Below are 21,321 nucleotides of genomic sequence, written 5' to 3'. Positions count from 1 at the left end.
GACTGAAGCAACTAAGCACCTCACATAGGTCTATTAGGAACAAATTCTCTCACTATTTATCTGGGAATGTCTTTATCTCAGTTTGTTTTTTTGAAAGATAGTTATAAGATTCTTGGTTATACTTCCTTTCTTTAGCCTTTTAAACATATCATTCCACTGTCTTCTGGCCTCTACTTTTTTTTGGAAAAGAAGTCAGCAGATAATCTTATTTGGGTTCCCTTTATGGTGGCTCAGATGGTAAAGAATCTGCTTACAATGCGGGATACTTGGGTTCGATCCCTGGGTTGGGAAGATCCCCTGGAGAAGGGAAAGCTCCAGTATTCTTGGCCTGGAGAATTCCATGGACAGAGGAGCCTGGCAGGCTACAGTCCATGGGGTCGCAAAGAGTCAGACACAACTGAGTGATGTTCACATACATAAGAAGTCATTTTTCTCATATTGCTCTCAAGATGTTTGTTTTTAGCTTTTAACTTTTTCACTATGATGTTTCTGGATATGAATCTCGGTTTATCCTACCTGGAAATCTTTGAGCTCCTCGGATATGTAGATTAATGTTTTGCACTAAATTTGGGGTGTTTTCATCCATTGTTTCTTTTATTTCAATAAAGATTGATTTTATTTTTTTGGCTATGCTGGATCTTCATTGCTATGTGTGGCCTTGATCTAGTTGCAGAAAACAGGGGCTACTCCATAGTTGTGGTGCATGGGCTTCTCACTGTGGTGGTTTTTCTTGTTGCAGAGCATGGGCTCTAGGCACATGGGCTCAGTACTTGTGGCTCTCAGGCTCTAGAACATGGGCTCTGTAGTTACAGCACATGGGCCTAGTTGCCCCACAGCATGTAGAAACTTCGTGGATTGAACCTGTGTACCTTGCATTGGCAGGCAGATTCTTAACCAGGGAAGTCCCATTATTTCTTCAAACATGTTTTCTGCTCCTTACTCTTTTCTTATTACACACGAGTTGGCAGTGGTTGGTGTCCTACATTTCTCTGGGGTTTTATTCATTTTGCTTTATTGTTTTTCCCTGCTCTTCAAACAGCATAATCTCTGTTGATCTGTGTTCAAGTATGCTGATTTTTCCCTCTGCCAGCTCAAATCGATTGAGTCTCTCTACTGAGGTCCATATAGTCAAAGCTATGGTTTTTCCAGTAATCATGTATGGATGTGAGAATTGGACTATAAAGAAAGCTGAGTGCCAAAGAATTGATGCTTTTGAACTATGGTGTTGGAGAAGACTCTTGAGAGTCCCCTGGACTGCAAGGAGATCCAACCAGTCAATCCTAAAGGAAATCAGTCCTGAATATTCATTGGAAGGACTGATGCTGAAGCTGAAGCTCCAATACTTTGGCCACCTGACATGAAGAACTGACTCACTGGAAAAGACCCTGATGCTGGGAAAGATTGAAGGTAGGAGGAAAAGGGGACAACAGAGGATGAGATGGTTGGATGGCATCACTGACTTGATGGACATGAGTTTAAGCAAGCTCCAGGAGTTGGTGTTGGACAGGGAAGCCTGGCATGTTGCAGTCCATGGGGTTTCAAAGAGTCAGAGACGACTGAACGATTGAACTGAACTGAACTGAGTGAGTCTTTTGGGCTTCCCAGGTGGCTCAGTGTCAAAAATCCACCTGCCAAGCATGAGACGTGGGTTTGATCCCTGGGTCAGGAAGACCCCTGGAGTAGGAAATGGCAACCCACTCCAGTATTCTTGCCTGGGAAATTCCATGGACAGAGGAATCTGGCGGGCTACAGTCAATGGGGTCGAAAAGAGTTGGACATGACTTAGTGACTAAACAACAACAAAATGAGTCTTTCATTTCAGTTACTATATTTTTCAACTTTCGATTTGGTTCATTTTTATCTCTTTCTTGAAATTCTCTATTTGATGAAATGCAATAATTATATATTCCTTTATTTCTTTAAGCATGGTGTTCTTTAGCTTTCTGGACACTTTTATAGTAACTGCTTTGAAGTCTTTTTTCCCTAAATTCAACATATGCTTCCTCTCAAAGGCAGCTTTTACCACCTGCTTTTTCTTCTGTTGGCTCAGGCTTTCTTGGTTCTTTGCATGCCTCATAAATTTTTGCTGAAAACCAGATATTATAGATAATATATAGATATTGATACTTTCCCTTATGGGAATTGTTTACCTGTTTATTTGTTTAGTGACATGGATTATTTCAGTGAAAGTTATTTACCCCATAGTATGCAGCCCCTGAAGTTGATCCTCAGAGGGTGCTGCCCTGGATATGTACACTGTCACCCCAGGAAGATAGTGGTTTTAGCTTTAGCAACTTGTCTCTTTCTGTGATCCATTACACTTGATCTTAGCCATAAGGCTGAGAAGGGATCTGTGATCTGTCTCTGTTGGTATCAGATGTTAATCTCCACTAACTGTCAATTAATTGTCCTATTATACTGTACAAGGCCCTGAGGCATAAATTGTTGACTGTTTCATTCAATTAAATTCAGGTCGCATTTCATGTAGTCTTTGATGCCAGTCTTTGACAGTTGTTCTAATCCTGGGAGGACTCTTTTTAGCTCTCTCTTTCCTTGGTTCTCTGTTAAAATGGCTAGCTAGTCTACAGGATAGCTTATTGCTTGTATTATTGAGTTATCAGACTCCTCTTAATTTCTTAGAACCAAAATCTTCATTGTTTCTGAGTCTTGAACTTCTCCACATTCTGTTCCCAAAATCAGTTCTTTTGGGAGGAGCTATGGAGTTTTCTGTTCTTACGGCCTGCCCTACCATCCATGCTACTAGAAAAGTGGGTCAGGCCTAGTATTCTTGGTCTGCTCTGCCTGTGGTTAAGCATCCACTCCATTAGTGGTACTAGGGGGTAGGAAGGGAGTTCTAAACCTCTAAGTCATTATTGACTGGATTAGAAATTCTGCAACACAGAGCTGGGGAGAGTAAGAAGTGCTGGTAATCTACCTCTCTCTTGGGGAGATATCACAGCCTTAGACTGAGAGCTGGGGTGTGGAGTGGGGAGGGAGCCTTGTATTCCTGGTTGCATTCACTTCAAATAGTGCTTCTGTCATGGTGAACTTGGGGCAGGGGAAGGAACAGGTTGTGGCCCAAATGCTATACTTTCTTACTGTTAAGATTTAGATATCTTTGAATAAATGTTTTTCCACTTGCTGTGTACCCTTAGGACAATTTCCAGTGACTTTAAATGTTTGGTTTTTTAAAATTAATTTTCACCATTTATGGTTATTTTGCTGGGGAGAGGGTCTGTGGAGCTCCTCTGCTACTATCCTCTAAGTTGCAATCAGCTTCTGTCTAAGCCTTTCCTTGAACCAAAGTTGAGATTTCTAAGAATTCAAAAATGTTCAGAGAATTGCTAAATTTTACATAAGGATCTTTCATATTTTACTTCTCAATTATCTCTCACAAATCTTCTTTTTTATCCTCAAGACAACTGCCTTACATAAATTCTACATCATTTCTTGCCTAAAGTATTTAAAAACTTCTAACTAGTCCTCTATCTTTTAAAAAAATAATTTTTATTTATTTATTTTTGGCTGTGCTGGGTCTTTGCTGCTGTGCAGGCTTTTCTCTTCTTGCAGAGAATGGGGGCTTCTCTCTAGTTGCAGTGCACAGACTTCTCATTGCAGTGGCTTCTCTTGTTGCAGAGCATGGGCTCTAGGGCGCGAGGGCTGCAGCAGTTGTGGCTCCTAGGTTCTAGTGCACAGGCTCAATAGTTGTGGCACATGGGCTTAGCTCCTCTGCAGCATGTGGGATCTTCCTGGTCCAGGCGGCAAACCTGTCTCCTGCATTGGTAGGTGGATTCTTTATCACTGAGCCACAGGGGAAGCCCCATCTTAATGTTCTCCTCCATCCAATCTATCTTCCTGCTATTTAAAACTTTCTTTATTATTTATCTTGAGTGGCTTTCTATTGACTATAGACTAAACTCCAAACTCCAAACTACTTAGCATGGTATGTTCATGTGTACTCAATCGCTAAGTCGTGTCTGACTTTTGTGACCCCATGGGCTGTAGCCTACCAGGCTCCTCTTTCCATGGAATTTTTAAGCAAGAATATGGAGTGGGTTGCCATCTCTTTCTCTAGGGGATCTTCCCGATCCAGGGCTTGAACCCACATCTCCTGGGTCTCTTGCATTGGCAGGCAGATTCTTTACCACTGAGCCACTTGGGAAACCAAAGCATGGTACACAGGCCCTTAAACAGTTTAGCCCCAAGTTTTTAGCTCCATCGCTTGCCGTTTTTCCAGATCTATCTTACACTCTAACCAAGGAAGATATCTAGCCTTACCCTGACGGCCAGTACATTTCAAACTTCTATGCTATCGTCATTGTTATTCCCTTCCCTTTTTTGGATTGTGAATTTCTACTTATTTCAACTTATTCCTCAAAGACTTGCTTGATAAAATATCTACCTTATGCCAAGTACTTATCAAAATCAGCTCATGGTGTTGAAAATCAAATGTTAAGTCAGGAATCAACAAACTTTTGTTGAATGAATGGTCTCTTATAAACCTCTTTAGTATATTTCTGCTTCCCTTTGAGGCTCAAAATGAAAAACCACAAGGGATATTTAGACACTGCTTTGTAGAAAAACACTCCAGACTTGGTATTAGAAGAATATTAGATATGGAATTATAGTTACCATTCTACTTAAATAAATTAAATAAAATCTACCTAAGTGAAAAGTGACAGTGTTAGTCACTCGGTTGTGTCCAGCTCTTTGCAACACCATGGACTCTAGCCCACCAGGCTCCTCTTTCCATGGGATTTTCCACGCAAGAATACTGGAGTGGGTAGTTATTCCCTTCTCCAGGGGATCTTCCTAACCCAGGCATCGAAACCGGGTCGCCTGCATTGATGGCAAATTCTTTACCATCTGAGCCACTCAAACCTACCTAAAAGATACATTTATTCAGGGAGAAATTTCCCCTCCAAAAGAAAGGAGTATGTGAGTAGACATAATTTTAAGAAAAGGTTATTCAACCTCTGGGATGTGTGTTGTTCTAGAGGGGAAAAAAAAGGGAGGCTTTATCACCAAGTATTTATTTCTGCAAGAAAAGAGAAAAGTATTCTGGGGTAATTCCCACCCTGAATGCCCTTAGTATGAAGGAGCTCTGTAATCAGATAGAAAGATAAAGAAACTGAAATGTCAAAGATGTGGTATTGTGAGAAGTACATGCATTTACTCAGGAAGATCTTGTAAAGTCCTATTTAATTTATAAACTGAATGTAATCAGATTCTTAGTCCTCCCTAATTTAAGAGAAATAAAAGGAAATTATGTTGGTTTTTATAATTTTCTTTTCTAGTAAAACATCTAAAATGATTAAAAAAGCCATCTGAACAGGGTGTGTTATTCAATAATAGAAAACATTGAATTCTGATTCCAAAGTTAATTCTCTTAATATAAATTAGATGCCTACAGACAGATGCCTTGTACATAATCCATTCATAAAGAGTAGTACAAAGTAGGTGATGTTAATACTAATAAGCAATAAACCTTAGTCCTTCTTTCCCATTTTATAATATCTGGGGATTAATAAAAGACATAAAAATACCTGTCTAAAGAAAATCCCAGATTTCCTGGTTCTCAATTAAAAATATATATTAATGAGTAGTCCATACTTGTGCTAACTATACTTTAGAGAGTTTCTCTGTATAAAATTTACAAAATATTATATTTCCAATGTGTATCTTTGAGCAGTGTAAACATCCATGTTGTTTTCTGGACAACACCTTTGGAGAAGCCACATGTGCCAGGGCAAGTGCTCCACACTCAGTGATTCCTGTATTTCTGTCCTTGTACTGACCTGAGGCAGTCATTTGTGCTAAGAAGAGCAGGTACACAGAGGTAGCATCCAACTGCAGGTGTCCCCACTGATCATCACCCACTACAGTGGCACAGGTTTTGGTGTTGTACTTGGCATGGAGGCTATCCTTGGTACTCTGACTATACTTGAAGGATTCTACTTTATCCACCTGAAGAAAACAGAAACAGTAAAAAGAAGGGTATGAAGGAAAATCAACCCATATGCCATACTTCAATAGTACTCTGACATACATCACTCCATTTGGCCTTCAGGCAACTGTGAATATTTAAAATGCATTGTTACCCCTTTCCCCCTGCTGTCATTATTTTTCAATTTAAACAATTTAATTAGAAAATAATATCCATCGAACTCAGCTATTTCCTATTCATCACCTCTCTTTCACTCTTCAGATGGTTGTTCTGCTGTTTTGTAGATAAAAACTGAGATGCAGAGAGATTGAGTGAGAACAGCTTAGTAAGAGATAATTGAGTTGTAAAAAAGATACATTTGTTCCTGAAACAGAGGTAGACATTTTGAGGTAAAGTAGAACCAAGAAGATATATTTTGAAGGAGTAATAAAAGGATCTGGGGAGAGACTCATGGAATGACAAAGAAAAAACATGAAAGAAAGCTGGAACCAAGGTCAGAAAAGAGACATTGTGCAAGGGACAAATGAAAGACTTATTACCTGAAATTTCTATTTGATTACGTGTGCATCTGATATATGATAGTAACTATCATATCTTTAAATATAGTCCAAGAAATTAGTGACTTTAAACCTATTTGGTAAGGTGGAAAATACAAATATCTAAAATGCAAAAAAATTAAAAAGTAGCAAAGAATGAAAAAAATCATGGGTGTGAAACAATCCAGTAGAGAGATCACTGATCAAGTTCAGAAGTCTGGACTTGATTTCTTTTTACTTTAGACTTTTTGGTGCCTCGGGATGGTCATTTTATTAATCTGGGCCTCAATTTCTCCTTCTAATAAAATGTATTCTTAGGTCAAGAAAATCAGTTCAGAGTCAATGAGTATAACACGTGTAAAGAACTCCTAGGATAAAAATAAAATACTTTCTTTTAGTGAGACACTTTTGAATGGGAAAAATATCATAAGCAAACCCAAAAGATAAACCAGACACTGCTAAAAATATTTGCAGTGCATGTGACAAAGGATTAATATCCATCATGGAGAGGCACTCCTCAAATAGGCAAGATAGAGACAGCCTGAAAGAGAAAGAGGCAAAGGACCTAAAAGGCAATTAATAGAAGACAAAATACGAATTTTCAACCCCCACATGAAAGGATGTTCAACTTGACTCAAGATCAGGAAAATGCAAATTAATTCTAGAAGATATAAATTCTTGGCCCCTTATCTCCAATTCTAAAATCTAAAACATTTCCAAAATGTTTTTTCCCCCTAAGTTTTGTATCAAAATTCATTTGGTGGCAACATCTGATTCAAACTAACATGGGACTATTTGGAGTTTTTATTTATTCCACTTATTGTGAAAAATGCATGTTTTCCTATAGAGAGTCTAATGTTTCTGACTATAGAGTGATATTTGGATTTTCTGAGGGCATAACATAATATATGGTATATATACTGTTCCGTTCAGTCACTCAGTCATGTCCGACTCTTTGCGACCCCATGAATTGCAGCACGCAAGGCCTCCTTGTCTATCACCAACTCCCGGAGTTCACCCAAACTCACGTCCATCGAGTCGGTGATACCATCCAGCCATCTCATCCTCTGTCGTCCCCTTCTCCTCCTGCCCCCAATCCCTCCCAGCATCAGAGTCTTTTCCAATGAGTCAACTCTTCCCATGAGGTGGCCAAAGTACTGGAGTTTCAGTTGCAGCATCATTCCTTGCAAAGAACACCCAGGACTGATCTCCTTTAGGATGGACAGGTTGGATCTCCTTGCAGTCCAAGGGACTCTCAAGAGTCTTCTCCAACACCACAGTTTAAAAGTATCAATTCTTTGGCACTCAGCTTTCTTCACAGTCCAACTCTCACATCCACACATGACCACAGGAAAAACCATAGCCTTGACTAGACGGACCTTTGTTGGCAAAGTAATGTCTCTGCTTTTGAATATGCTATCTAGGTGGGTCATAACTTTCCTTCTAAGGAGTAAGCGTCTTTTAATTTCATGGCTGAAGTCACCATCTGCAGTGATTTTGGAGCCCAGAAAAATAAAGTCTGACACTGTTTCCACTGTTTCCCCATCTATTTCCCATGAAGTGATGGGAACAGTTGCCATGATCTTCGTTTTCTGAATGTTGAGCTTTAAACCAACTTTTTCACTCTTCTCTTTCGTTTTCATCAAGAGGCTTTTTAGTTCCTCTTTACTTTCTGCCATAAGGGTGGTGTCATCTGCATATCTGAGGTCATTGATATTTCTCTTGGCAATCTTGATTCCAGCTTGTGCTTTGTCCAGCCTGACATTTTGCATGATGTACTCTGCATATAAGTTAAATAAGCAGGGTGACAATATACAGCCTTGACGTACTCCTTTTCCTATTTGGAACCAGTCTGTCGTTCCATGTCCAGTACTACCTTTTAAAATCTGAAAAATTCTGAATTGTGAAATTTATTTGGTCTCAAGGGTTTCAGAGGAGTTTAGAGACCTGCATCACTTTTTACTCAATATACATAATTGCATGTACAGTACTGATGAAATATATAAAAGAAATCATTTGTAGAGGAGGGGGAAAAGACTGGAAGACAATACTTCAGTGGTAACTGGATGGTGAAATCATGGGTGACATTTCCCTCCTCAATTATACAGATTTTCTAAAATTAGTATGTACTATTTGTGAAATTGAAAAAAAATAAACCGTATATACGTGTGTGTGTGTGTGTATATATATATATATATATATATATATATATAAATTATCATGTGCTTTTATTGGAGAGGGTGCATTAACAATGACATACCTGTCTAATCATGCAGTGCAGCAGTCCCCTCATCAGCTTCACTACACTCTGCAGAAATAAATGGAAACAAGCTGTTATAAACATCCCTAGATGCAGGAACACTTACTCAGCAACTGCAGTTGGTACATGACCTTTTGAGAACAAGTAACCTTATCCTGGGTTCCTATTTACATGGCATTTACTTTATAGGTACACAGAAGAGCAGATTGCAGCTAAAAGTGGAACTGAAACCTGCAGTTGGTGACTCCTTCAAGTTAAAAAAAATACAAGCTCCAACAGGTTTGTGTAAAACTAAGTCAACTATCCTATTAGAGGACATTCCACCTGGAAAAAAATGGGCAAGTTAGCTCAAAAATCATAACGCTATGAGGGTATTTAAAACATATCCTATGTCCTAGAAAAGCCAACATCATCACTTTTATTTTTTTTTCTAAACTAGCCAAGACTTATCTTCAAGAGCCCATAGAAATATTATCTGGACATTTCTCTTAAAGAATAAATAAACTTCAGAATAATTGTAAACGAGAATTGTTAGTGCAACTCAACCCTCTTGCCCTGAAAAAAAGCCCAAACTTAAGTCTCAAGTCATCACTATTCTCTTACTAGGGCTTGACAATTTCTAAAGTGGTTAGTGTTCTAATCATAACCCTCCAAAATTCTGATTACCAATTATATACTATGGTAGTTGGTATAATATAGTAATAATTGTATTTATTTATAATATAGTATAGTAATAATATATGATACTAGTTATACTATACTAGTTAGCATAATAAATATAGTAATAATATAATAAGTTTATTTAATTATAGTATAGTAACAATATACTTGTTATACTACATGACACCAGAAGGGTCCATCAACACTGGCATGGATAGGCAGTATGTTTTGGAAGAATACAGCGTCACAGAGCTTCTCCATTTCTCTAAGCTTTCTGTTCCCCAGTCCAGAAGAAATACAAGCAGGTTACTCCAAGGAATGCTGTCTCAGAGGTGGCTTCAGGACACCTCTGAAAACTAACCTAATACTTAGGAGCTGCACTATTCTGCTATTCCTTCAAAATATTCAAATGGGACTACAAGCTGTAGGCATGAAAAAGATAAGAACCTATTAAGTTATGTTTCAATTCTTTCTTAAATCTTTTACTGAGGGTAAAATAAAGTGTTTTCTTGGCAGAGTTCCTTTCCTTAAGTAATTTCTGTCTACCAATGGTCCAAGGGAAGAAATAAAGAGAATGATAGACAGAACAAATAGGCAGTGTGTGATCTTGTCATCCTTTAAAGCATGAAGCATTTGTTACAAAGTAGTGAAACAATGCAACCTCTACCAGAAAATCTCTATTACTTCGATCCTAATGGAAGAGATTATCCTTTATTATACTGTTTTAGACAGTATTAAACACAGCCTGCTTACTCTGCGGGGTGACTTTGATTCTGAATTCTCTTCTACAGGTCACTAACATACTCACAGATTTTTTATCCCATTCTTTCAACTCTCTTTACTATGCAATCCTGCTACTACCACAAATATTTTCTTTAATTTAAATAAGTCTGGGGAATTATAGATGCAGTGGAGGAGTCCTGATTGCCATCCACTTTTGTCCTCCTGGAATGGCCACTCTCAGCCATTTTTTTCAAATTCCAAGTCAGGATAAAATTAATAAGAAGCATGGAATGGTTAAGAATGAAGAGAAGTATCTATATTTTGTATTCCCCTAAACTGCCCATTCCCTGATTCAGGTGCACTAGCTGGAATTAATTATACATGTTTATACGTACACCAGGGCTTCTAATCAGACCAAATGACATCGTCTAATTTATCTTTTTTGAGGATATGGATCTATGTGCTTGTGAACTGACTGATATAAATACAATCAGATACACATGAGCCTCTATCAGGCTTTGTAAAACATAAAGAAAACGGAGACAGGATAGATATACTTTTTAAAAATACGAAACTACAAAAAGAAAAACTGTAAACTACAAATATAGTCTACATGACAATTCTGGCTTATCCTTAAAAATCCAACTCCTCTATGAATCCTTTCTTGCCTTGTTCAAGGGAAATTAGACTTTCCAGCTGTGTGTTCCTGCAGAACTGTGTACTTATCTCCTATATACAGTACCTACATTATCTGTCCTAATGTGCTGTAACTATGTTTATACATCTCCCCACCTCCAATTAGGCTATGAACTTCTTAAGAAAAAGAGGCAGACAGATTCAGAAATAAACTTTTAAATTAATGGATTACGCAGACTATACTTTTAAAAATACATATTTCATGTGTGCAAGTAACTCTCAAATGGCTCACCAAGAAAAAAAGCTGTGCACCTGTATGTGCATGTTTATGGAGGGGATGCAAGTATGACAACACGTTAAAAACTAGTGAATCTTAAAGAGTACATACAAATATGTTTATTTTATAATTTTTAATATTTTCTGTAAATTTATAAGTTAAAAAGTTGAGATTTAAATATAAACATTTTGTTCCATTTAATTTTTATATCTATTGCAGGGCTTGGCACATAACAATTACACAAGGTTTGTCGAATGAAAAACTGAACATGTTGAATGGCATTGACCATAAGTGATTTAGAAGTTCCAAGAAAACAGTCCTGAGAAAGAAGTGATCACTGTAAAATTGAGAAGTCTGTGAATAGAAGAACCACAGAAAATGTAGGATTGACATTAGGCTTCACAGGTGAAGAAACAGCTCATAAAATAATCTGGAGATGGAAATGTCTATGGCTTCCCTGAAGGAGGGAGGAAAAATTCAAAAGGACTGAATCTGAAGTCATAAGACCCAGGTAGTATTCATGGTACCACCAAATGCCAACTTCATCTCCCTATGTCAGTCCCTTCCCCTGTAAATTAGGGAAAATGATACTTAACTCACAGGACGTTATGGGAATAAAATACTAGTAATGATGGGAAAGCATGGCTTCCTTGGTGGCTCAGACGGTGAAGAATCTGCCCACAATGCAGGAAAACTGGATTCAATCCCTGGGTTGAAAAGAGCTACTGGATAAGGGAATGGCTACCCACTCCAGAATTCATGCCTGGAAAATTCCATGGACAGAGGAGCCTGGCAGGCTAAAGTCCATGGGATAGCAAAGAGTCATACATGACTGAGCGACTAACACACACACACACACACACACACACACACACACACACACACACACACACAGTACAATGAAGTTTTTACACATATGTCAGACATTTTCAGCAAGGGACTGGTAGAGGGGTAATGAAGATACCAACCTGGCTGGAACTGGGGGTAGAATGCAGGGGACCAGCATGATATAATATTGAAAAAGCAGCCTAGGACCAAACCCTAAAGACTCTTGACTATCAATCCAAAACATTTGGATTTTACTTGTAGGGAAATGAGAGCTACAGAAAGATTGCTGAGAATGAAAATAGACAATTTATATGTTGTTTTCACAAAAGTGTTAAGTGATCAAGGTTTAAACTAAGGCTGAGGCAGCAGGGAATAGAAAGGAGGGGATGGAGTCAAGAAAAATGTAAGAATTAACAGACTTTGATCTTCATGTATCAAAAGGCAAGAGACAAATCAAAAATCACCATAAGGGAAGCCCTTTTCAAACACTATAGAACACTGTGCTGTGCTTAGTCGGCTCAGTGTCCGTCATGTCCAACTCTTTGTGACCCCATAGACTGTAGCCCACCAGGCTCCTCTGTCCATGGGAATTCTCCAGGTAAGAATACTGGAGTGGGTTGCCATGTCCTCCTCCAGGGAATCTTCCCAACCCAGGGATCGAACCCAGGTCCCCCACACTACAGGTGGATTCTTTACTGTCTGAGCCACCAGGTAAGCCCAAGAATTCTGGACTGGGTAGCCTATCCCTTCTCCAGGGGAACTTCCCAACCCAGGAATCAAACCAGCACTAGTCCAGGAAATTCTAGAAAGACTGTAAATATATATCCCTGTCTTAGATTCAAAATGCACATCAGTATATTAAAGGCTTGGAGAAATTACAGAGTAAAGAAGCCTGTTGTTTAACATAGCTCCAAACTTAGTCAATCTAGTGTTCCATGGAACACACTATGGAAATGTTCGAAGTAAGGTTGTCCAGGTGACTGGTTGAATGAGGACACCAATAAGAAAAAAAGGACATTTGGTGAGTTTTTGTTGTTTAGTAGTCTATTTTGTTTGTTTTTAGTAGGGAAGCTGAGGTATCAGACCTGCTGATTTTGAGAAACCATGATACATTCAGGTGCAACTGACCAGAAGACAAAATGAAAATCTGGTATTGAAACTGAAGTGAGGTTAAAGTTAAAGATGAAGCTTTGGAAGTCATTCTCATAAAGGCAACAGTTAAAGCCATGAGACAAAAATGAGAGAATACACAAAGAGAATAAAACTGAGGAAGAAGTTTTTCAGCTGGGGGCAGCCAAAGAGCTAACTCTATTTGTGTGCCTATTTATTTTTATGGGTGTGAATTTATATCTGTGTGATTAAGAGAAACAGCATTTGTAAAAACATATATGTACATACTTCTATTCTCAATCTAGGATGGATAGTCACCTAAGTTCTTGTCCCCTTTTCATCCAGAATTTTCCTTAGTTCTTTGACATTATTTCTCAGAGAGAAACCTAGGTAAGAGTTAGAAGGGTAGAAATGATTAACAATCAGTGGTTTGGGAAATCCCCACAGTAATGGAAAGTTGACAGTAGATGTGAATTTAATCTATGAATTTACTATATTTGATTTCACTTATGCTCATTTATTAGCCATAGATCAGTGATTATCCCTGGCTGCACTTTAGACTTAACAAGGCAGTTTTTTCTCTAATAGTGATTCCCCTGGGGCTAGAGATTTATCTAAGTTGTTCTAGGGTGAGGTCCAGTAAGGGTATTTCTTAAAAGTTTCTGAAGTCATTCCAATCCACAGCCAGAGTTTAAAACCATTCATGTGTAGTTGGGGAAAATCTAGCTCATGGCCTGCTTTTGTAAATAGAACTTTTTGGAACATAATCATGCTTATTCATTTATGTATTGCCTCTGGTTGCTTTTGCATAGTAGTGGAAGAGCTGAGTAGTTGGGTTGAGACTACACATGAGCCACAATGCCAAAAATATTTACTATCTGGCCTTTACAGAGATGGTTTTTCTGATCCCCAGTCTAAATGAACTGAGTCAGGTTTGAGGAAAAAAATTAATGAGACTTAATAATACAATCTGTTTTAATTCATAATAAAAGTTTGTAGAAATTTTAGAATTCTCAGAGAAATGTTTCTTTTTAAAAGATGTTTCCTATTGCTATAATGTTTTTTAGTTATTCCAAGGTTATCATTGTGGTGGTATAGAAAATATTTTTGTGCTGTGTAAAAAACTGCTTAACAGAACATTAAAATTTTAGAATGAACAATGTCTTGTTCATTTTTCCCTCTTCCTCTGTTAAATATTTTCTTCCTGGGACACATGAGGAAAAATGTCAGCTTTGTAGAATGACTGTTCAGACACAGATTTCTTCCAACAGTATTGAAAAAGAAATCTGTCAAATCATACTGGGTATAAAATCTTAGTTATTGTTCCACTAATATAAAATTCTAGCAAAACATAACAAACAAAATACTGAGATCGAAATAGCAAAACAGAGTAGGACATAGGATGGGGGAGGGCAGTAGCATTACAGATTTTTTTTAACACTCCATATTTTCCAAATTCTCACAATGGTTATGTATGTCTTCTATAAGTCACAGAAATATTGATCTGTACTTCCTGGGTTAGAGAAAAAACTCCAAGAGCTTTTTTCAGTGGACCAAAGTACCTCTCAATTATGGCTTGAGGGAATAAGAGGTACTTGCTATTGTAGAGGACTACACAGTGACTCTTTCCTACTGCCAAGGACTAGAACCCCACAATATGTTAGTGTCCTTAAAAACAACCAAATCTCAATATTCTGATTTACAGATGAAGACCAGAGTTCAGATTGCCTAACTTTAGGGAGACCTCTTGAGAAAATGGCTGATGTGGAGAGAATCTTTTCCCCTAATGGAAAAGAATTCACATATACCTTACAACTGACAGCAGAGTATCTTAACATTGAGAGTCCCATGTAGTCCAGAATATTATTTTCTTGGTCATTCAAGAGGACACAGCATCCTGTTTCTAAATATTAATAGTTCTATAGAGGATTTTTTTTTTTACTCTGGGAAAGGCCTTAAAAGTTGGCTTAAAAGTATCTGCTGAATCTGACCTTTTTTTACCCCAAAGGGTTGGGGTGGATATGGGGGTAAGGACACACAACAGACTCTGAAACAGTAGCTTAAGGTATAAAAATCAACAAAGTCTTTACTTGTGTCTAGTTGGGAAAGTCTGCTAATTTATATCAGTTACCCTCATATGGTGGTGGTGGTGGTGGTGGTGGCTAAGTTGTGTCCGACTCTTGCAACCCCATGAACTATAGCCTGCCAGGCTCCTCTGTCCATGGGATTCTCTAAGCAAGAATACTGGAGTGGGTTGCCATTTCCTTCTCCATACCTTCATATAAATACCATCTACCTTTTTCAGAAAAGGAAGTAAAATAGTAGATACCTGCCTCCAAATATTCCTCTCAATGACAATAAATATGCTGGAGATTACAAAATACATTTACTTGGAAAGAGGATTACAAATTTTAGCAAAGATCTGAGGATAGGATTTGCCACTGTGACAGAACAGACTGCCCTCTCTCCCTGAATCAGCAAGTTTCATGTTTCCACTGCAAAAAAAAAAAAAAAAATCAGTACAATACAGGAAAGCTTTATGGAGTGTAATTTCAGCAAGGTGAAGAAGGAGGGAGAAAAGCAAAACACGTCTCTAAGTTCCTGTGGACTACAATTACTTCTGTCTCTGCCACTCCTGCCCCACAGTTCCAGAGTTTTGTATTTTTATTGAGTACCTGTTCCAGTTCATAGGCTTTTGCCTTATCCTCATCTCGGTCTGCATTCTTCCGATAGGCCAGGCCCAAACCCCACACAGCCAAGATGCTGTACACATTATCCCGGACCCAGGCATCTTTCTGGTCATAGCTGGCTGGAAGTAAGCCAGTCACTGGGTTCTGTAAGGGCAAGAAAAAGGGGACAGGCAGGTAACCATAGGGTGTTAATATGAGGAAACAGAGTGTATCAAATGGGTACTGAGGGACTTTGGTTTTTCTTCTATGTCCCCACTCCTGAGTTTTATAATCTCTTCTGACCAAGTGCAAACAAATGCTATCTTGAATAAGGGGAAAGATCTGGCTGAAGCCTTACCAGTCTGAAATGTGGGAATTCTTAAAAGAAAGGAGATGTTTTAACTTTCCAGTTAGAAAGAATGAACTTATCAATGAAAAAGCAGCATTAAAAGAGTAGAAAAACTATAATGAAGTACACCGGTACTTCAGATCTTCACAACAGTCTGCTGCTGCTGCTAAGTCGCATGGGTCGTGTCCGACTCTGTGCGACTCCGAAGACGGTAGCCCACCAGGCTACCTCGTCCCTGAGATTCTCCAGGCAAGAACACTGGAGCGGGTCGCCATTTCCTTCTCCAGTGCATGAAAGTGAAAAGGGAAAGTGAAGTCGCTCAGTCGTGTCCAACTCTTAGCGACCCCATGGACTGCAGCCTGCCAGACTCCTCCGTCCATGGGATTTTCCAGGCAAGAACACTGGAGTGGGTTGCCATTGGCTTCTGCTTCACAACAGTCTAAAGATGGCTAAAAGTTCCTCTACTTCTTTTTTCTTCGGCGGAGGGGAAGGAGAGGGCTCCCAGGCCTGGGGCCCGGTCGGGGTCGGTATCCATAAACAAGCTTCAAAGCATCATACAGCTCTGACCCCTGGAACCTAGCTGTGATATGGGGGACGCGGGGGCACGGGGAGGGGAGCTTAGAAGCTCCAGCTCAGGACTCCTGGCTAATGGTCCCTGATTCGGGTTCTGTTCTGGTCCCAACACCTCTTTGCTTCAGGGTCCTTTACGGCCTCCCCAGCTAGGGGGCGGGAGAACCTGCAAAATACACACACACACACACACACACACACACACACACACACACGGGTTCACCCAGGGTCTCCATTCAGGTTATCACACTGCACATCCTCGGTGATCACAGGCGACACCCATTCACTTACCTGATGGCACAGGATGGTCTGATGCACCAGCCTAGCATAGCCGTCTAGCCGGACCCCGGAGTTACTCCGACTCCTCATCGCGCTGGGTTTCCAATCCCCTCAGAGGACTGGCCAGAGTGCCACAGGGGCCCACGATCTTCCAAGAAAGGAGGTGCCAACGCAGCTCCGCCCTCAGTGTGGGAAGCCCGAGTGCCAGGCCACTGCGGCCTCCAGGGGGCCACCACTCCTCCGCGCCCGTGCGTGCCTCCTGCACTGTAGCGCCCAGCCGAAGTGCCTCTGGCGCCGCTCGCCGCCTCCCTTAAGCGGGTCTGGCCTCCGCGGGTGGCTCCTGCATCCTCCGCTCCACTCGGCGAGACTGAAGGCCGCAGCGGCCCAGAGCTTCAGGTCACCGGCCGCGGCTCCGCCTCCACCTTTCGCGAGACGCAAGCGGGAGGCGGGGCTGGCGCCGCAGGATCCCAGCAGCTGCGCGCGACACCCGGACTCGCCCCGCCCCCCGGCGACCCTGTCCGCCCCGCAGCGGAGAATGTGTCACCGTAGGCAATGTGCTATCATGAGTTTATTTTCGAAACACCTCAGATGGCTATTTCAGTTGTCCACACTTGCTGCGCACACAGGATGTCAGGGAAGCTGTTTTTCTGCCCGCCTAGCTTTCGAAACCCACGGTAACTTCAAACCTGAAAGGAAAGAACGATCGTTTGCGTTCAAGGTCTAAAGAATTGAAATTTCCGGGTCTTTATTATATTTTATCCCTTTGACTCAAAGCTCAGATTAAACTCCTTACTCCGATCCAAACCCAAAAAGAAACAACTCCCAAAGGTACTTTATTCCCCAGAAAGCGGCGAATCGGCGCGCTGGGGAAGGAAGAGGGCAGTAGTGCGCTTTTAGGAAACGAGTGCCCCAGGAGGGAATTGGCCCAAGAGGAGCCGGAGGAGATTGTATAATGGCTTTGGAAGGCTCCCTCGTGCAAACGTAGGTCACAAGGCGGAGGCAACAAAGACTCAGCCTGAAAATAAAGGCAGAAAGGGAAGCTAGAAAAGAAACCTGTAGGTAATGCAGATCACTGGCCGCAGGGTAATCGGTCCGCACCCCGCTCGGGGTCCGGCCCCAGGACTTTTGCTCCCTTTGTTTACTGACCAACCTCCACATCTTGATCTCTGACTCAGACCCTGCAAGTCTTTAAAGTCAAGGCTTAAGTACCACCTGCTCTTTGAATCGCGGGCTAAGAGAATTAGACCGACTGACCTTTCAGGTCCAACTCTGAAAATCTGTGACTCTAACCTTCCCTAGCCACCTCACCTAGGCCACAGTGATTTTGCATTTTCGTTTATCTTTTTTTAAATTTAATTTTTATTTTATACTGGAACATAGTCTTTCCTAGTAAGCTCCCCCCGACCTTCACCCATGCCCAAATTAGCGTAAAATCAGGCACCTAGGAGGTGACTAGCAAATATTTGGTAATGATGATGAAGAAGGAGGGAGGAAATGTTCAGGAACTCAGGTCTAGAACTTTCAGGTTCAACGCCAATCAGTGATATAGTTAGTCGCAGTGATAGAATTCTCAAGCAAATAGTTTCCATTGCATTCACAGGCTAATCAAACCCTCCCGTGACTGGAAAATAACAGCTACTTCATAGCTCAGGTACACGTGAGAAGAAAAAGTCTTTCCAGGGAGAGCTACTTCATTTTGGAAAAAAGAATACTGCCCTGGTCTGGTCCTAACTCCCTGACATCTTACTCTTGGTCTGTCGCTTATCTCCTTGAAGCTACTGCCCTCTGTTTTTCTTCACCTCATCATCCTTTAAAAATATTTTTAAAATATTGAAGTAATATATGTTCACTAAAGAAAATTTGGAAAGTATAGAAAAGTAAAGCAAATCACCCACAATTCCTTCACACAACCACCTGTTAATATTTAGCTTATTTTTTCTAGTCTTTTTATTCTTACTGCATAGACCACCCTCCCCACCAAGTTTTGCAGAAGTATAAATAAATTAGAAAAGCCAAAGGTAGTGTGTAACCAAGAAAGGTAACTGTCTGGTTACCAAGATGCCTTATTGAATGGCATTTACCTTGGTGCTTTCAACCATTACCTTGGTGCTTTCCAGGGTGGGCCTTTCCGTCTGGGAAACTTGATCTCCTCAGTGTCCCTGAACAGGTCAGACTCAGGAGGCTGATCATGCCGATTACCTCATGAGAGACTGATGTGTTAAAATCGGGATCCTAACTGTTAATAGAACAGTGACAGTGCATATTAGCCTGACCACCACATTCCCTCCCTTTCATAATGTATAAGCTTCACTCCTTACAAGTGCTATTTTGTGTTATACAATAACCCTATGAAGTAAATATTATGAGTAACCTGGTTTTAGAGATGGAGAAACTAAGGCACATGAAGATTAATAATTAACAAGTCTGGTCTATGTTGGCTTCGCTGACTCTCCCTTTTCTGTGCTTCCATGGTTCACTGACATATTCTTCCAATCAATTTATAGTCAAGTCTTGCTTATCTGGAAGCCATGTTTCTTGAAGGTGATTTTTTCCATTTGATTCACTGTACATTAAAAATATCGTTTATATACTTAATTTCATTAGTATATAATGGTACCATGTGGGATCTAGCTCCCTGACCAGGGATCAAACCCAGTCCCTCTGTACTGAGAGTGCAGAGTCTTAGCCACTGGACCACCAGGGAAATCCCTATAGTTTAACTTTTGAAAAACATTTATTTTCAAGTTCCTGGGAATATTTTATTGTTGCTTCCTTGTATTACCTGAAAGTTTTAATCATACTAATTTTAAAAAATCCAAACTTTTTTCAACTTCACATTTTATAAATGTTTTCCATTTTATGTTAATTGTCTACATTAATCTTCGCTCTGGTAGATGTTCCAGTTTGCTTAGTTATTCTCTTATTATTAATAATAAACCTTTTGTTATTAAATTTCTTGAACAAAGTAGTTCACACACTGCCTTCTTTCTATTGTTTCCCATTCACTCTCTTTAAATTTTTTTAAAAAATATAAACACAGTCTTTATGAAAAAATTTAAATATTACAGATAAGGTTCCCATGTCTATAACCCATAATCACAGTCCTCTTTATCTCCCTCCTCAAAGGTAACCACTGTTATGGGTTTGGTTTGTATCATTTCAGATTTTTCCCTATGGATTTACACACACACACACACACACACACACACACACACACACAGCAATGCATATAAAATATTGTTTTCAGTGTATTCTTTTCATACAGTATAGTATTGTACACTGTTGTGCAGAATACCTTATTCATCCAAAGTTATGTCATGAAGATCTAGTTATGTTATTACATAGAGCTCTACTTCATATACCGCAGTTTATGTAGGCCTTCCTCTGTTGATGAACATTCAGTTTTCTTCCAGGTTAGAGTTCTTGAAAACAATACTTCAGTGAACATACATATATGTCTTCTTGTGAATGCATTCAGGTGTTTTGGAAATAGACATTTAAAATTTTGATATAACCAAAAAGCCATTTAAATGATCTGCATCCACCAGTAGTATACGAAAGCCTCCATTTCCCCCATCCTTACCAATGTAAGATATTATTAAATTTTTATTTTGGGCAGTCAGATAGATGTAAAATGGTATCTTACCTTAGGTCCAATTTACCTGGATAGCAATGTCCTTGAACATCTTTTTATGCTTATTTAATTTATGTGATATTATGTTTATTTATTTCATCTGGATAATAACTATTCATATACTTGGCCATTTCTCTATTTGTACTGTTTTGTAAAAAATTGCATATTCTGTATTTTAACTTAAAAAAAGAAATCCAAAAGAGATAAGGCACATGTATCTCCATAAGTGGTATTCTGTTAACATTATTTATGGTATCTTTTTATTCATATAGCTTTTAGTTTTAATGAAGTCAAATTTATGAGTCTTCCTTTTTGTCTTATTGTAGAAAGCCTATATAATAAGTTGAATGTTGGCCCAACAAAAGATATGTTTACCCAGAACTTGTGAATGAAACCTTATTTGGATAAAGGGCCTTTGCAGATGTATTTAACGATCTGGAGATGAGATCATGCTCAGTTTTCCTACTGAGCAGTAATCCAATGACATGTGTCCTTCTAAGAAAAGAAGACACATAGGGAGGAGAAGGCCTTGTGAAGACAGAGGCAGAGATGGAAATGATGCGTTTACAAACCAAGGATTACCAAGGATTTCTAGTGACCGCAAGAAGCCAGGAGGGAAGCATAGACCAGTTCCTCCTTCAGAGCTTCCAGAATAAACCAACTTTGCTGAGATCTTGATATTGGACTTCTGACTTCCAAACAAGGAGAATAAATTGCTGTTGTTTTAAACCACCCATTTGTGGTAATTTGTTATGCCAGAACTAAAAAACTGATAAAAATTTCCTGTCCTCAAGATCATCAACACATTATTGTTTTTTGTAATACCTAATTGTAATTTTTGTA

At 39.6% G+C, this 21,321-nt stretch overlaps 1 protein-coding gene across 6 annotated transcripts in view; it reads right to left on the bottom strand.

Annotated features, from left to right (window-relative positions):
• Positions 1-17,213, bottom strand: part of PHKA1 (phosphorylase kinase regulatory subunit alpha 1) — a 173,780-nt gene extending 156,567 nt beyond the window's left edge. For all 6 annotated transcript variants that reach the window (XM_005227992.5, XM_002700009.6, XM_002700010.7 and 3 more), the window contains exons 1-4: positions 16,857-17,213; positions 15,653-15,811; positions 8,744-8,791; positions 5,799-5,967 (exon numbers count right to left, since the gene is read on the bottom strand). In XM_005227992.5, the coding sequence (XP_005228049.1) occupies positions 5,799-5,967; positions 8,744-8,791; positions 15,653-15,811; positions 16,857-16,934 (454 nt within the window). In that variant the 5' untranslated portion in view covers positions 16,935-17,213. The remainder of the gene's footprint in view (positions 1-5,798; positions 5,968-8,743; positions 8,792-15,652; positions 15,812-16,856) is intronic.
• Positions 17,214-21,321: the final 4,108 nt, after the last annotated feature.

Source organism: Bos taurus, chromosome X, assembly GCF_002263795.3.
Source record: "Bos taurus isolate L1 Dominette 01449 registration number 42190680 breed Hereford chromosome X, ARS-UCD2.0, whole genome shotgun sequence".
In the NCBI taxonomy this organism is placed as follows: domain Eukaryota; kingdom Metazoa; phylum Chordata; class Mammalia; order Artiodactyla; family Bovidae; genus Bos; species Bos taurus.
Note: the sequence above shows the minus strand (reverse complement) of the source record. Positions and strands in the feature narration are given on the sequence as shown.